This window comes from Sphaerodactylus townsendi, linkage group LG17, assembly GCF_021028975.2.
Source record: "Sphaerodactylus townsendi isolate TG3544 linkage group LG17, MPM_Stown_v2.3, whole genome shotgun sequence".
NCBI lineage: Eukaryota > Metazoa > Chordata > Lepidosauria > Squamata > Sphaerodactylidae > Sphaerodactylus > Sphaerodactylus townsendi.
Window position 1 is genome coordinate 1,280,817 of NC_059441.1, and position 16,057 is coordinate 1,296,873.

At 47.2% G+C, this 16,057-nt stretch overlaps 1 protein-coding gene across 1 annotated transcript; it reads right to left on the bottom strand.

Moving 5' to 3' along the window:
• Window positions 1-660: 660 nt before the first annotated feature.
• On the bottom strand, window positions 661-8,793 carry LOC125424708 (neuromedin-B-like). The gene is made up of 3 exons (XM_048482132.1): window positions 8,594-8,793; window positions 4,637-4,854; window positions 661-934 (listed from the first exon to the last, which is right to left on the bottom strand). Exons 1-3 carry the CDS (start codon window positions 8,730-8,732, stop codon window positions 893-895), a joined length of 399 nt encoding a protein of 132 aa, XP_048338089.1. The 5' UTR covers window positions 8,733-8,793; the 3' UTR covers window positions 661-892.
• Between the last annotated feature and the right edge of the window lie 7,264 nt (window positions 8,794-16,057).

Below are 16,057 nucleotides of genomic sequence, written 5' to 3' on the forward strand. Positions count from 1 at the left end.
TGCAATGTGGGGATAGATTACTCAAATACAAGTATGATTTGTCCTGTGTGGGGAAACATACACAAAACAGACATTAGAACAGGAAAAACGGACGCCCCAGAGGGACAATTGGGGGGAAGGTTACCCTAGATGGGGCCTTGTTTCATCTACATCACAGGTGTCCAACTCGCGGCCCTCCAGATGTCATGGACTACAGTTCCCATCATCCCCTGAACATCATGCTGGGAACTGTATCTACATCATGATCTACATCACAGTCAAGTGTACCCAGCTATTGACTATGTAAAGCACAGGTGTCAAACTTGCGGCCCTCCAGATGTTCATGAACTACAATTCCCATCAGCCCTTGCCAGTATGGCCAGTGTTCATGTTGGGAGGGACTGATGGGAATTGTAGTTCATGAACATTCTGGAGGGCCACGAGTTTGACACCACTGACTTAAAGCATAGAATCATAGAATGGGAAGAGACCACAAAAGCCATCATCAAGTCCAACCTCCGGCCGTGCAGGAACAGACAATCAAAGCAAATAGCTTTCCTTCAGCAGAAAACTCTCTCCCTGGCCTGTCTAGTCCCCTAACAGCCACTTACTTTCTGCTTATTTATCCCGCCTTACCGAACCATACATCACTGTCTAGAAAGAATGCTCTAGGTGGTGCAAACAGGAACATTTATTCACCATGCTTTCTTCAGCAATGGCCATATTGCCGGGAAGAGACAAGGATTTTCTATATACAGTCGCTGCTTGGCGCTTGGTAGTGGTGCTCAAGATAAGATTTAATCAATTTTAAAATGCAAGTGTGGCCGGGCTTGATCCTGTTACTGGACAGGTTTTCAGGAGGGGATCTTCTTTTCCCCCAGGAGTCCATGGTGTTTTCCTTGCTTTGTCCTCTTTAAATATATTTTGCCAGGACTTTCATTAAAGATCCTGTTTCCTGTAATGGAACACAAGCAAACAAAGTAAGAAATTGTATTGTTGAAGGCTTTCACGGCCAGATCTGACTGGTTGTGGTGTGTTTTCTGGGCTGTGGGGCCGTGGTCTGGTGGATCTTGTTCCTAACGTTTCACCTGCATCTGTGGCCGACACCTTCAGAGGTGCATCACAGAGGGAAGTCTGTTACACACTGTGTCCAGTGATTTCTCTTTGTAGTACGCCTCTGAAGATGCTAGCCACAGATGCAGGCATAACATGAGGAACAAGATCTACCAGACCACGGCCACACAGCCCGGAAAACCCACCACAACCAACAAGTAAGAAATTCATAGCATTCATAAGGGACAGAGCTGCTATCAGTGACTAGGTTCAATGCAGGAAAAGGAAGCAGCAACTCATACCCATTCCTGTTTCTGAAAACAAAGAATCTGCAAATTCATATTTGGCTGAAATCCCACCCTTAAGTCAACATTGCAGAAAAATCATGTCTCATATTCTGTGAAGTACCACACAGTGCTATCATTTTTTTAAAAAAAATTGAAATAGAAAAAAAAAACTACTGCCTTTGTACTGTCAAAGGCTTTTGTGGCCAAAATCACTGGGGTGTTCAGATCCTCTAAAGATGCCAGCCACAGATGAAGAAGAAGAGTTTGGATTTATATCCCCCCTTTCTCTCCTGCAGGAGACTTAAAGGGGCTTACAATCTCCTTTCCCTTCCCCCCTCACAACAAACACCCTGTGAGGTAGGTGGGGCTGAGAGAGCTCCCAGAAGCTGTGACTAGCCCAAGGTCACCCAGCTGGCGTGTGTGGGAGTGCACAGGCTAATCTGAATTCCCCAGATAAACCTCCACAGCTCAGGCGGCAGAGCTGGGAATCAAACCCGGTTCCTCCAGATTAGATACACGAGCTCTTAACCTCCTATGCCAGGCTTCTGACTGGGCGAGGAAAGGGTTAAATCATCCCTTTCCCCTTATCAATTCTCCATTCTAAATCCTTTCCCATCTCTCTGGCTTTTGTCGCACACGTTTGCAAAGGAACACAGTTTTCGTCTTCGTATCCGAAGAGGGAGCAAACTTATTACCAGAAACGGGAGCCGTCTTCTCCCCTAAAAATCGTTATAAATGACCCTTCCCAAAGGGATGGAGTTTTGCAGCACTGAACATCTGCTGTGTACCTAACCTCACAGGGCTGGGATATGATGTGTGACTAAGAGACGTACACTGGTTTGGCATTGATGTACAGCACGGGCACAGACAGGATTCCATAGCTAATAATTCCTCATAAACCATTCACTTCCTCTGTCAGCTGCAATGCTTTCTGTTAATCCCACTAATGCGATTTTGGGAACGACTCCGAGAGCTCCTGCCGAAGTGCGAAGAAGAAGAAGAAGAAGAGGAAGAAGAAGAAGAAGAAGAAGAAGAGGTGGAGGAGGAGGAGGAGGAGGAGGAGGAAGAGGAGGAGGAGGAAGAGGAGGAGGAGGAGGAGGAGTTTGGATTTATATCCCCCCTTTCTCAAAGGGGCTTACAATCTCCTTGCCCTTCCCCCCTCACAACAAACACCCTGTGAGGTAGAGGGGCTGAGAGAGCTCTGAGACGCTGTGACTAGCCCAAGGTCACCCAGCTGGCATGTGTGGGAGTGTACAGGCTAATCTGAATTCCCCAGAGAAGCCTCCACAGCTCAGGCGGCAGAGCTGGGAATCAAACCCGGTTCCTCCAGATTAGATACACGAGCTCTTAACCTCCTACACCACTGCTGGTCCTATTATTAGCCAAGGCAAACTGGCCCAAACTGCCACCTGTATACATTCTCTCTGACTGTTTACATGCAAATGTTTTGTTCCACCTCAGCTTCCTTACAGCGGCGCTCTTTTCAGGAACACACAAATGTTGTTATCATCTGTTTGCCCTGTTTCTCTCTCAACGCAGACAGGTTGGGTCCAAAGAATACCATTTTACATTTATCCAATCCTGAATGACACTTGGGCCCCTTCCGCACATGCAAAATAATGCATTTTCAAGCCACTTTCACAACTGTTTGCAAGTGGATTTTGCTATTCCGCACAGCTTCAAAGAGCACTGAAAGCAGTTTGAAAGTGCATTATTCTGCATGTGTGGAATGAGCCTTAGTTTTTTTTTAAGGCGATGAGACTCTTCCAGAATCTCTCAAACTCTGATTTAGGTTTGTGGCAGCTGCTTCATGCAGTTTATTATAATTGTTGTAAGGAAACATTTGGCAGTAGACTTGACTTCCCCGATAATGTTTGGGTTAGTGAGTGAGTGCATTAGTCAGGATGAGAGGACCCATGTCTAAGAAGAAGAAGAAGATGATGATGATTTTGGATTTATAGCCCACCTTTCTCTCCTATAAGGAGACTCAAGGTGGCCTACAAGCTCTTTTCCCTTCCTCTCCCCACAACAGACGTCTTGTGAGGTAGGTAGGGCTGAGAGAGCTCCGAAGAACTGTGACTAGCCCAAGGTCATCCAGCAGGAACGTAGGAGTGTGGAAACACATCTGGTTCACCAGATAAGCCTCCGCCACTCAGGTGGAGGAGTGGGGAATCAAACCCAGTTCTCCAGATTAGAATCCACCTGCTCTTAACCACTACACCACGCTGGCTGTCACAGCATTTTATGGCTCGACCTATTGGAGACATCGGTAGGGAAAGACCACTACTGTTGTTAGGATTGTTACTATGCCGGTCTTACTGACTCCCCTCTTACCTGTAGTTTTGGGATAGGGCAGTGATGGCGAACCTATGGCATGGGTGCCGAGGTGGCATTCAGAGCCCTCTCTGTGGGCACGAACAAACAGAGTTCATCGTAGTGGGGAAATCGCCCCCCGCCACACACACATCTAGGCTGGCCTGGACCACTGGGCTAGATTATTAGCATTAAACCTAAGACCTAGTTTTGCGGAAGCAATGTAGGTAACCCTGTTAAGCGCTGTTAAACCCCACTGATTTTCATGCCAAGAACTAAAGCGCGATCCTTTACCTGGGAGTAAGCTCGGTTGCTGGCAATGGGGCTTGCTTCTGAGGAAACCCTCCTAGAGTCGTGATTCACCCGTTGGAAGGGTTGCAGGGTTGCTTCAAAGCAAAGCCAACAACTACCACCAAGCTAACCCTAACCCTAACCCTAACGCCTCAGAGCCAACCATTTTTTCTAAACTAAAACCTCAGAATTCAGGTTAAATTGCCGTGTTGGCACTTTGCAATAAATAAGTGGGTTTTGGGTTGCAGTTTGGGCACTCGGTCTCGAAAAGGTTCGCCATCACTGGGATAGGGCTACTAAGACTTTGGCTTCTTCCCAAGCCACAACCGTATTTCTCTAATAGTCTTCTTTTAATGCCCTCAATCATTATGCACAGCTATATTTTACCTTGAAACCTCCAGTGAGAGAAAGGGAAGATATGACTCGTGTGCTTGGGATATCCAAGCCCAGAAGTGTGATGCTGAAGGAAGACAGATTATGTACGTCAATCATCTAGTTCAGGGGTCTGCAACCTGCGGCTCTCCAGCTGTTTGTGGACTACAATTCCCATCAGCCCCTGCCAGCATGGCCAATTGGGAATTGTAGTCCGTGAACATCTGGAGAGCCACAGGTTGCAGACCCCTGATCCAGTTAGCATTCACTCAGCTAGCCACACGGAAGGTTTTAATGCACCATGTACTTGTAGACTTCATAATGTTCGGGGGCAACCTCACCTGTTCCTTGAGATCGCGTTTCCCTCGGTTCTGCTCCAATATCCTCTCTTGCAGGAGGATTTTAAGGAGCTCCCTGGTCAGCAGGTCCTTCATCTCCTCCAAGACATCTGTGAGGACTGGACTGAAGACCTCGGGGCTGTTATTAGGCTCAGATCTTTCCAGGGATGGAGATGGCAAATGAGAAGAACCTAGCAGGCTTTTCTTTCCCATAAAATGGCCTGCAATGACAACGTTGATCGTTGATGTTGCGATTATTTATTCTGCTTTTGGCTCCTAAAGCAGATCGCAGGATTTGAAAACCCTGAATACAAACATCATTAAAATTCATTCTAAATATAGTTCAGGGAGAGGATTCACAGTTTATCTATCTGTCTGTCTGTCTGTCTGTCATCTGTCTGTCTTCAATCTGTCTTCAATCTGTCTTCAATCTATCTTCAATCTATCTATCTGTCTGTTTGTCTGTCTGTCTTCAATCTGTCTGTCTTCAATCTATCTTCAATCTATCTGTCTGTCGTCTGTCTGTCTGTCTTCAACCTGTCTGTCTTCAACCTATCTTCAATCTGTCTGTCTGTCTGTCTGTCTGTCTGTCTTCTATCTATCTATCTATCTATCTATCTATCTATCTATCTATCTATCTATCTATCATCTGAGATTTATATGCCGCCCTACCCCCGGAGGGCTCTGGCCAGTGCACAACACAATTTCACAACAAAATGTATGGAAAAACGAATGGAGCAAATAAACAAAATACAGAATAATAAGGCCCCATTAACTATAAATATAAAAATCCATTAAAATACAGAGGTCAGTACAATAAATCGGCATCCATCAATAAACCCTTATTAAAAACCCTCCCGAGGAGGGGGGAACGGTGGGTCCCATTGGTGTTAGAGGGACCCCAGATATAAGGAGAATGAAGGGGCATTCCAATCAGCGGCTGGTCACTCCAAAGGCCCAGTGGAACAACAGGAACTGGGCATGATGGGGTGGGGGGGCTTCTTCCTAGGTGCAATAGAGGTGATTTGCCATTGCCTGCCTCTGCATAGGGACTTTCTTACTGGCCTCTCATCCAAGAACTTACCAGGGCTGACCCTGCTTAGCTTCCAAAGTCTGGTGTGATCAGGTTAGCCATCCAGGTCAAGGCAGTGTATTGACTAGGAAGAAGGAATTGCTGCGTTGCTAATCTCCCTGCAAAGAACGGGGAGGAGGCTCCATACAGAATCGGGGCTTTTCTTCCTTCCGTATCTCCTCGGGTCAGTTCTGTAGCATCCTGCCATCTCCGAGGTCTGCAAAGACCACAGACTCTGCTCCTCATAGTGGTTGTAGTGGCTTCAATATGAAGGTGGAATTAAAGGGTGATAACAGTGTGATTTATACCGTGTTTCCCCGAAAATAAGACATATTAATTTTTGCTCCCAAAGAGGCGCTATGTCTTATTTTCAGGGGATGTCTTATTTTTCTGTGTTCTGTTCGTCGGGCATGCTTCCAAACAAAAACTTTGCTACGTCTTACTTTCAGGGGATGCCTTATATTTCGCACTTCAGCAAAACCTCTGCTACGTCTTATTTCCGGGGATGTCTTATATTCGGGGAAACAGGGTAGAATCATAGAGTTGGAAGAGACCCCAAGGGCCATCAAGTCCAACCCCCTGCCATGCAGGAACACACCATCAAAGCACAGTAAGCACTCCCGACATATGTTCATCCAGCCTCTGTTTAAAAACCTCCGGAGAGGTTTTTTAAAAGACTGAGGGGGTTATTGGATTATTTGAAATAAAGTAAATACTCTGGGTTTCTCCCCCCTCCATTAAAACTCATAAATGCAATACTATCCCCAAATGTGAATGTGCGTGTGAGGGTAAATTAGGAGAAGGAAGACAAATTCGGATGAAGGATAATTTGATGCACATACTTGCACAAGAAGCTAGTTCGAAGGATGGCACATAAACACACCTGCACGCTCAGAGATGCATTTGCTGACATGGGCAATGAAGTAAATGTCAATTGCTCATGAGGGAAATGTCAGAGGAACATGCTGCGTTTTATTGAAGATATTTTGGGGGATCTGGTTCACAGGATACAGATTTCAAGACAAGATCAGACAGAGTTATCAATTCACTTGAAGTATCAGTCCAAGTGGAGAGGTGGACTTCGTGGCAGCAGGATATCCCTCCATCCCCATTTGGAATATCACTAGCAGTTGAACAATAGCTACAAAATATTTTAAGCAAAATTAAAATAAAACATTCAGTATTGTGTGCCGATTACATTTTCTCCGTCGTTCCTCCGAGAAGCTCACACGATTAGTCTCTCTTTAGTTTTTATCCTTCCAGCATCCCTGGGAGATGGAATAGAGAGCGTGGCTGGCATAAGGTCACCCACCAAGGTTTGTGGAAGAGTAGAGATTGGAACCCAAGCCTGCCAAACCTTTGTCTAACCACTACACAACCCTGCCTTCCATTGACTGTGTATTAGGGACCAAGACTGAACTCTTAGCCCTCTTTCAGGATTTCATTTGGAGCTGTCCACCTTCGCTAGTGCTGAATTCAGGGGCAGTCTGTCCCTGGCTGTTAAAAACTGTGCCTTGCGTTTAAAGACAATATTAAAAAAATACAGTTAATTTGTCCCTCGTTTAGTTAAGGGACACCGCCTACCTCAGCCTCTGTTAGAACAAACGACTAATAAATACCATGGGCGTTAAGCAACTATCTTGAGGCTCTCTAACATCTTTTATAACATCTTTTATAACATCTGTGGACCCTGCCGTCCCCCACCCTCTCCCCTTTCTTCTCAGGAGATTTATTAGTAGGATGCCATCGGTATATCTGATATTACGACTCTGCATTTTAATGGGGTTGGTTTTAACATATATAGAGCCACTATTTAATGATTATTTAAATCTTGATATTATGGATTTTATTTGTGCTCTATCTATCTGTTTTGTTCACCGCTCTGAGCCCTCTGGGGGAGGGCAGTTAATAAATATTATTATTATTGTTGTTGTTGTTGTTGTTGTTGTTGTTGTTGATTATGATAATGATGAGTAGTATTATGATAATGATAGTAATGTAATAATAATAATAATAGCCAATAATAATAAAAAAGAACAACATATTATATTGGGGTGTTATAGAGCAGTGAGTCTGGGAACCTCAGCCTCTCCAGATGGTCATGGTTCTACAATTGTGCTTAGCTCCTGCCCGCATTATTACATGCTGGCAGCGAAGCTAATCAATTGTATGTCAATGGCCCCATCTGGAGCGCCATAGGTTCGCCTCCTAGGTCAGTACAGGATGGTGTGCCTGAAAGGGATTTGTTTATCTAAGACAGTTATCCAAATTAATGTACATATTTATCCATACATTCACACACAATCCAGGCTATGATTGGGGTAGGGGGCACCCCAGCTCCCTCCACTAGCAGAAAATGGCACCATGGGAGAAATGGTGTCGGTGCATTATTAAGGACTGTAATTCTACAGGCAAATGGCAAACGATCCACGCAGGCAGAAGTTCAAAGGGGTAAGCTCTGCTGCCCTCTCCTCCTGGGTGAAGTTGCAGCGCTGGGGTGCGGATGGGGAAACCTGGGTTGGCCCCCCTCCCTCAGCCAAGCAGGCAGCCTGTTGGGTGCCCGCACCCAGAGTTTCTCTCTGCCTCACCCTCCTGGCAAGGCGGGCAAGGAGAAAATGGAGGAAATCGGGGGCGTTTGCGGGAGCCCTAAGTGGGGTCTTCCCCGTTCCGTCTCCCGATCTCCACCAGCCCCAAAGCAGGGGTGGGAAATGGCACGTGGTCGATCGCCTAGCGCAGGTCTCTGCCCCGAGAGGAGTGCTTCCCCCCGGGCCGAGCCAGGCGCTTCCTGCGACCCCCCCCCCCTCCCTTTTCCCTTGGAGGCGCCCACCGTCCTTCTCCCGCGAGGAGGTCGAGCGCCCCTCTGCCCAAGGAGCAGCAGCAGCACCCACCTGTGGCCCAGAGATTCTCCCTCATCCGGAAGGGTCCGTTCCTCCTGTCTCCCAGCGAGACGGAGAGGAAGGCGAAGAGCAGCAGGTAAGCCAAGCCCCTGAGCCGGAGCCTCCGGCTGGCCCGTCGGGCGGCGGCCATGGCTCCCGGGCGGAGATCCTCGACGGCTGGGCAGGGAGACAGACGCACGCCTGGCTGGGCTGGTCGCCGCCGTCTCTCCCTCCCCGGCCAGCCTCCCGCGGTTTAAATAGGGCAGCGTCGTCGGGGCGGAGACTGGCGACAGGTCGGAGCCCCTCCTGGCATTGAATAAAGGCCACGCGAAGGGGAATCGCAAGGGCAGCAGCGGCGTTGTGGTCCAGAGCAGGTGCGCTCTCACCTGGAGAACCGGGTTGGATGCCCCGCTCTGCCGCCTGAGCTGCGGAGGCTTCTCTGGGGAACAAGATTAGCTTGTGCACTCCCACACATGCCATCTGGGTGACCTTGGGCTAGTCACAGTTCTTAGGAGCTCTCTCAGCCCCACCCACCTCACAGGGTGTTTGTTGGGGGGCGGGGGCGGGAGAAGGAGTTTGTAAGCCTCTTTGAGTCTCCTTACGGGAGAGAAAGGGGGGATATAAATCCAACTCTTCTTCTTCGCCACCAAACAGGAGGGAATGCCTCTCTCTCAGCCCCACCCACCTCGCAGGGTGTTTGTAGGGGTGGGGGGGGGGAAGGAAAGGAGACTGTAAGCTCCTTTGAGTCTCCTACTGGAGAGAAAAGGGGGATATAAATCCAAACTCCTCCTCCTCCTCCTCCTCTTCACTAAGGACATGAGCCTGATTCCAGATTACAAGCAGAAGCCCCTGCTAATACCACCTTACAGTGCCAAACTGTTCACCCACCTTACCCTGCTGCTACCTATTCCAGAGATTCCCATGAGGTGCCTTTTGCCTCCCTAGCACTCATTCTCACAATAAGTAGGGCTGTGTCATGTTTCTCCCGTTGCCGTATTCATTTTTGTTTCCAAGGATTTGTCCTCCCCCTCTCTTTTTGCGATGTGCGCCCGTCTTCCTTTGCTGTGTCTCAGCTGCTTGCCAGCTCGACAGGAGATGACTATGGTCTAGCTGAGAGGGAGGTGAGGCTGGGCGTGTGTGGAGCCGACTTTGCCCCTTCCAGAGGCCCTCTTTGAAGATTGACAGCTGATGCCTCACTAGCACCACAGTAAATTCGGACCCGCACAAAACTAGACAATTTACGAAATAGTGGTGACGAGGACAGATCAGATCTCCCCTAATTGTAAGGAAACCGCCAATTCAGGACCTGTGATCTTTCAACAGCTGTAATTCCTTGTGCATGCTGCTATCCCTCTCCCCTGATACAAATGACCCTACTTGCCAGCAACTATGAGCGAAAAACCTACGTGATCTGTTCGACATGTGCCAATAATGACTGTAAAACAAAACAAAACAAAGCACAGGAGTAGAGGGGGCTTCATCCCGGTCTCTCCTGCGTACCCTGAATTTTCAGAAGTACATGGAGAGTTTTTGTTTCACATTCCTTGTCTGTCCCACTGCCCCGATCTTTACGTAAACATTTGTCTCTATAGACCAGAAAACTCACTTCAAATCAGTGTTTGTTCAACCAAACAAATTATTACAGCATACAAGGCGACAGTACGATCGTGAAATCAAAACACATGGAAGTGAAGTCAGAGCAACAAAAATCTGCCAAGGGCTGTCCAGTTGGATAACCCTATAAACCAATCTTGATCCTCTTTGATCTGAGATTGCAAATGCCTTAACAGTCCAGGTGCTCGGGAGCAACAGCTGCAGAAGGCCATTGCTTTCACATCCTGCCGGTGAGCTCCCAAAGGCACCTGGTGGGCCACTGCGAGGAGCAGAGAGCTGGACTAGATGGACTCTGGTCTGATCCAGCAGGCTAGTTCTTATGTTCTTAAAAGTACCCCCACCCCCACCCCCAACATGAGTTTGTCGAAGAGGTCCTCTGGATTGCTAGGCAACCAGAATCTCACATGGGACATCAGAGGACCTTGGTGGGGCAGACCAAGGGCTGATAAGAGTTCAGGGGAGGGGGGAGAACGCAAAAGAGCCCAGAGACTCGTCGTAATTCCTTCCCTTGTTCTGTACTCCAGGGGAGGTTTCTTACAATTGACTCACAAGAGCGGAAATGCCCCCACTGTACTATAGTGGTGCAATCCATGGAACATATAATGCTTAACTGCCCCAAATACGAGGAAGCTGGGACCAGGCTTTTGACTTTCCTTCCTGCTAAGTTTAAGGAATACTCCGTTGCTGGGAAGGTTGCATTCTTACTAAACAACTCTTCTTCTGTGATTTTAAATTCTGCAGCTAGGTTCCTTTTAGGAACTGTGGAATAATACCTGTGATGGTTTTGTGTATGGAACATTTGCCTGGATAATGCTGGTTGTTATATTGGTATTATGCCTAATAAAGGTTTTATGTATGTAAGAGCCCAGAGACCAATAGGGGTAGAAAGCAATTTGAGAGTTGCTTCCTTAAAGAAGAAGAGTTTGGACTTATACCCCACCTTTCTCTCCTGTAAGGAGACTCAAGTTGGCGTACAAGCTCCTTTCCCTTCCTCTCCCCACAACAGGCACCTTGTGAGGCAGAGAGAGTTCAGAGAGAAGTGTGACTAGCCCAAGGTCACCCAGTAGGAGTGTGGAAACACATCTGGTTCACCAGACAAGCCTCCACCACTCAAGTAGAGGAGTGGGGAATCAACCCCGGTTCTCCAGATTAGAATCCACCTGCTCTTAACCACTACGCCACGCTGGCTCCGAATACATCGCTCTCAGTAGAAAGGTGGCCTTCTCATGTTCCAAGAACTGTAGATTTTTGAAGTTTGGGGATTAAGGAGATCTGGGGGGGAAGGGGTGGAGTCCGGGCGGTTAAGCGCCTACTTTTACTTCCTGGCTCTGATGATATTACTTTGGTCGAGATCCTGAGCTAGAAGGGCTGTTGAGGGACGAATACATGCAAATGTGCAGAGGGACTGAGATTACGTGGTACCAATTACCAGGGTGTCTGAAGGAAGCCGCAACTAGGCAGTCCCAGGGGCAATTACTGGAATCTTCCAAGCATGTCTGATGAGATGCAGGACGCTTCTGGGAGATTACTTGGCAGAGGACAAAACCAGAGACCCCCAACACCCGGCTACCAGACGCAGTAGCAGCAAAGGGCGGATTTGCTCGAACGCTTCTTTAAACAGACCCCAGAGACTGAAACCACACTGAGGTTCGGAGAGGGAAGAGAAAGAACTTCCTGACCACACTTACAGGAAAAAGCAGCCCCTCTCGCTATATTTGAACACGGAGACAATATGAATAAAATAGTGTGGTTCTTTGAGTCTTCTGCAGGAGAGAAAGGGGGGATATAAATCCAAACTCCTCCTCCTCCTCCTTCTTCTTCGCAAAACACTCTCGAGTGCCTGGAGATATTTAATAAATTTAACAATTTATTAATAATTTAATAAATAATAATAATAAATAATAATAAAATGCAGAGCTCAAAACAGGACCTTTTGTGCATCTGGTTTGCATTCAGACCTCACAATGTACTCTGGCTTATTTGAATCTGGGGTTTGTGCTGCAAAGCGTTATCATCCTGTTGGTGCATCAAGTCCAACTTGCCTGTTTTTTCCAAGGAAGACATCTTCTTTTTACTATTGTTTCTGCAGCCGAAGAGTAGTGCTGCTCAGCAAACTGCGGTTTGTGTATTTTCAGGCATCCCAGCAAACCGCAGCTAGTCCCATTTCAGATTAACAAACCAGCCTTGGTTTGTGTGCCAAGTGACCAACCTGATGAGCAGCAGTGGCGTAGGAGGTTAAGAGCTCGTGTATCTAATCTGGAGGAACCGGGGTTGATTCCCAGCTCTGCTGCTTGAGCTGCGGAGGCTTATCTGGGGAATTCAAATTAGCCTGTGCACTCCCACACGCGCCAGCTGGGTGACCTTAGGCTAGTCACAGCTTCTCAGAGCTCTCTCAGCCCCACCTACCACACAGGGTGTTTGTTGTGGGGGGGGGGAAGGGAAAGGAGTTTATCAGCCCCTTTGAGTCTCCTGCAGGAGAGAAAGGGGGGATATAAATCCAAACTCCTCCCTCCTCCCCCCCCCTCCTCTCCTCCCCCCTCCTCCTCTCCTCCTCCTCCTCCTCCTCCTCCTCTTCTTCTTCTTCTTCTTCTCCTCCTCCTCCTCCTCCTCCTCTCCTCCTCCTCCTCCTCCTCCTCCTCCTCTTCTTCTTCTTCTTCTTCTTCTTCTTCTTCTTCTTCTTCTTCTTCTTCTTCTTCTTCTTCTTCTTCTTCTTCTTCTTCTTCTTCTTCTTCTTCTTCTTCTGTATTTGGATATCTAGCAGACTCTTTCTGATGTTCTTATGATATCCATAACTTACAAGGGTTGGGTCAAACTATGGTTTCTGAATATGGGTTTACTGTGATGCTCGAATGTGGGCAAAAACTCTCTCTTAGATTAGCACTGTCCCCAGCAAAAACAAAACAAAACGAGAAGCTAATATCTGGTGTGCTACTAATAGGAGAAGGAACAATAAGTATCAATGCCAGACACTTACATGGTACAAGAAGAGAATTAAATGGTTCTATGTGTGCCATGGACCACACAAAAGCCAAATGAGTAGGTTCTAAATCAAATCAAACCTGAGCTGTCCCTAGAAACTAAAATGAGACTTTGGTCACATTATGAGAAGACAAGACTCACTGGAAATGACAATAATGCTAGGAAAAGTTGAAAGCAACAGGAAAAAAAGGAAAGCCCAACATGAGATGGATTGACTCTATAAAGGAAGCCATGGTCCTCATTTTGTAAGTTTGGAGGGCATTGATTCATAGGGTCACTTTGAGTCAGAATGACTTGATAGCACTTAACACACACCTAGACGATATAAATACCAAATTATATAAGACACAGGAGAGGGGGAATGGCAGAGGCAGAGCTACAAGGGGGCCAGGGGGTGCGCGTTGCACTGGGAGCACCTGGGGGGCAGCAAAAATTTTAGGTTTGTTTTTTGTATTTTTTAGTGTTTTTCAGTTTTTGGCCTGCAGGGGGGTGCAGTTTTTAGGCTAGCAGCACCAAAATTCCAGGGAGTTTTCTGGGGACTCTCCTGATTACACCACCCAAATTAGGTGAGGTTTGGTTCAGGGGGTCCAAAGTTATGGACTCCCAAATGGGGTGCCCCATCCCCCATTGTTTCCAATGGGAGCTAATAGGAGATGGGGGCTACACTTTTGAGAGTCCATAACTTTGGACCCCCTGAACCAAACTTCACCAAACCTGGGATGTATCATCAGGAGAGTCTCCTAAAGATACCCTGAAATTGTGATGCTGCTAGCCTAAAAACTACGCCCCCTGCAGCCCAAACACTGAAAAAAACACTAAAAATACAAAAAACACAAAATGACATGGGGGGGGGGAGCAAAACGCAGATTTTGCACCAGGCTCCATTTTCCCTGCCTCTGCCTCTGGGGAAGGGCTGCAGCTCAGTGGTAGACATCCACTTGGCATGCAGAACGTCCCAGGTTCAATCACCGGCATTCCTCGTCAAAAGGAACTGGTAGTGGGCGATATGAAAATCCTCAGACTGAGTCTCTGGAGAGCCATCGCCAAGACAAAGTAGACAATACAGACCTCAGCCCCTTTTAATGGGACTGGGTAAAATCTCTTCCACGCTAATGCAAAAATCCCATTGTAGCCATGATGCGTGCATAGGATTTTGTGCTATAACAGTGATGGCGAACCTTTTCGAGACCGAGTGCCCAAATTGCAACCCAAAACCCACTTATTTATCGCAAAGTGCCAACATGGCAATTTAACCTGAATACGGAGGTTTTAGTGAAGAAAAACGGTTGGCTCCGAGGCGTGCATTTCTCTGGAGTAAGCTTGGTGATAGTCGGTGGCTTTGCTTTGAAGCAACCATGCAACTCTTCCAACGGGTGAATCATGACCCTAGGAGGGTTTACTCAGAAGCAAGCCCCATTGTCAGCAACCGAGCTTAGTCCCAGGTAAAGGATCATGCCCAGGCCAACCTAGATATGTGTGTGGGGTGTCGGTGTGATTTTCCGCCCCCTCTCCACATGATGAACTCTGTGCGTGCGTGCCCACAGAGAGGGCTCTGAGTTCCACCTCTGGCACCCGTGCCATAGGTCGCCACCACTGTGCTATAATTTCTGCAATAGGATGTCTGTTCATTGACTGAAAAGCAGTTTAGACAGGATTTGAAGGGTCATACTTGGAAGGCCACGAAGGCAAAACTCAATTCCAGACCAGGCTGGCAAAAAGACCAAGAAGACTTTTATCCTTCTTGTCCCCAAATCTTGCTCTGTGCCTGTGGAGTTAGCTCTGGATTTCTCACTACAATATTATCTTGAAGAAAAGGACTGTAACTCTTTAGAAGTTTTTTTTTTTAATGTGTCATTGCGAAGTAATCTGTCTGGCTAACACCTCTCTTTTACAGCACTTGAGTATAGATTATCACCATTTGCTTACATTGTAAAACAAAGTGTTGATTAGTGATATTTGCATTGGAACACAAAAAAAATATGTTGACCATGTTAGGGCTTAAAAAACAATCGCAGTAGAACTGGGAAGAACGGAAAACAAAATGCAAGGTGCCCGTAGCAAAGTCTTGTCCCACGATGCTGCTGTAAAGCGTTGAACTTCTGAGTCTGGTATCAGCGCTCAGTCCCAAAGGTTCGGCAAGGTTTATTATGACTTTTATGTTCATTTACAGTCTACCTTTCTCACTGGGATGTGAGTCAGATTGCAAGTATGATAAGAAATGTCAATCAATATGCAGTTTACAAATGTCCTATCGTTAACAGCCTTGCTCAGGTTTTGAAAACTGAGGAGTCAGCGTAGCGTAGTGGTTAAAAGCAGGTGCACTCTAATCTGTACAACCGGGTTTGATTCCTCGCTCTACCACTTGAGCTGTGGAGCCTCATCTGGTGAACTTGATTAGCTTGTACATTCCCGCACACGCCAGCTGGGTGACCTTGGGCTAGTCGCAGTTCTTCGGAGCTCTCTCAGCCCCACCTACCTCACAGGGTGTTTGTTGTGTGTGGGGGAAGGGAAAGGAGATTGTAAGCCCCTTTGAGTCTCCTACAGGAGAGAAAGGGGGGATATAAATCCAAACTCTTCTACTCTTCTTCTTGATTGAATCAATCCATCTTACGTTGGGTCTTCACGTCTTCTAACTACTGTCAATATATCCTAGCAATATTGTCTGCACAGCCAATCAATTCTCCAGTAGTCAATCAAAAGCCTTGCTGAGCAAAAGCTTACCTTGGCCACGCCCACTTCCTGAAAGTGCTTGGCAGGAAAGGTTTTAGCACTTGCCGTGGCACCCACAGGCGTCATAGTGGGTACATAGTGGGTACAGGAGCAGCAGTGGCGTAGGAGGTTAAGAGCTTCATGTATCTAATCTGGAGGAACTGGGTTTGATTC

Coding starts and splice junctions, on each gene's coding strand:
- LOC125424708 (XM_048482132.1), bottom strand. CDS start 8,732: ATGGCCGCCGCCCGACGGGCCAGCCGGAGGCTCCGGCTCAGGGGCTTG. Junction 4,855..8,593: donor GGAGAATCTCTGGGCCACAG/GTGGGTGCTGCT, acceptor TTGTCATTGCAG/GCCATTTTATGGGAAAGAAA. Junction 935..4,636: donor AACGCGATCTCAAGGAACAG/GTGAGGTTGCCC, acceptor GTTCCATTACAG/GAAACAGGATCTTTAATGAA.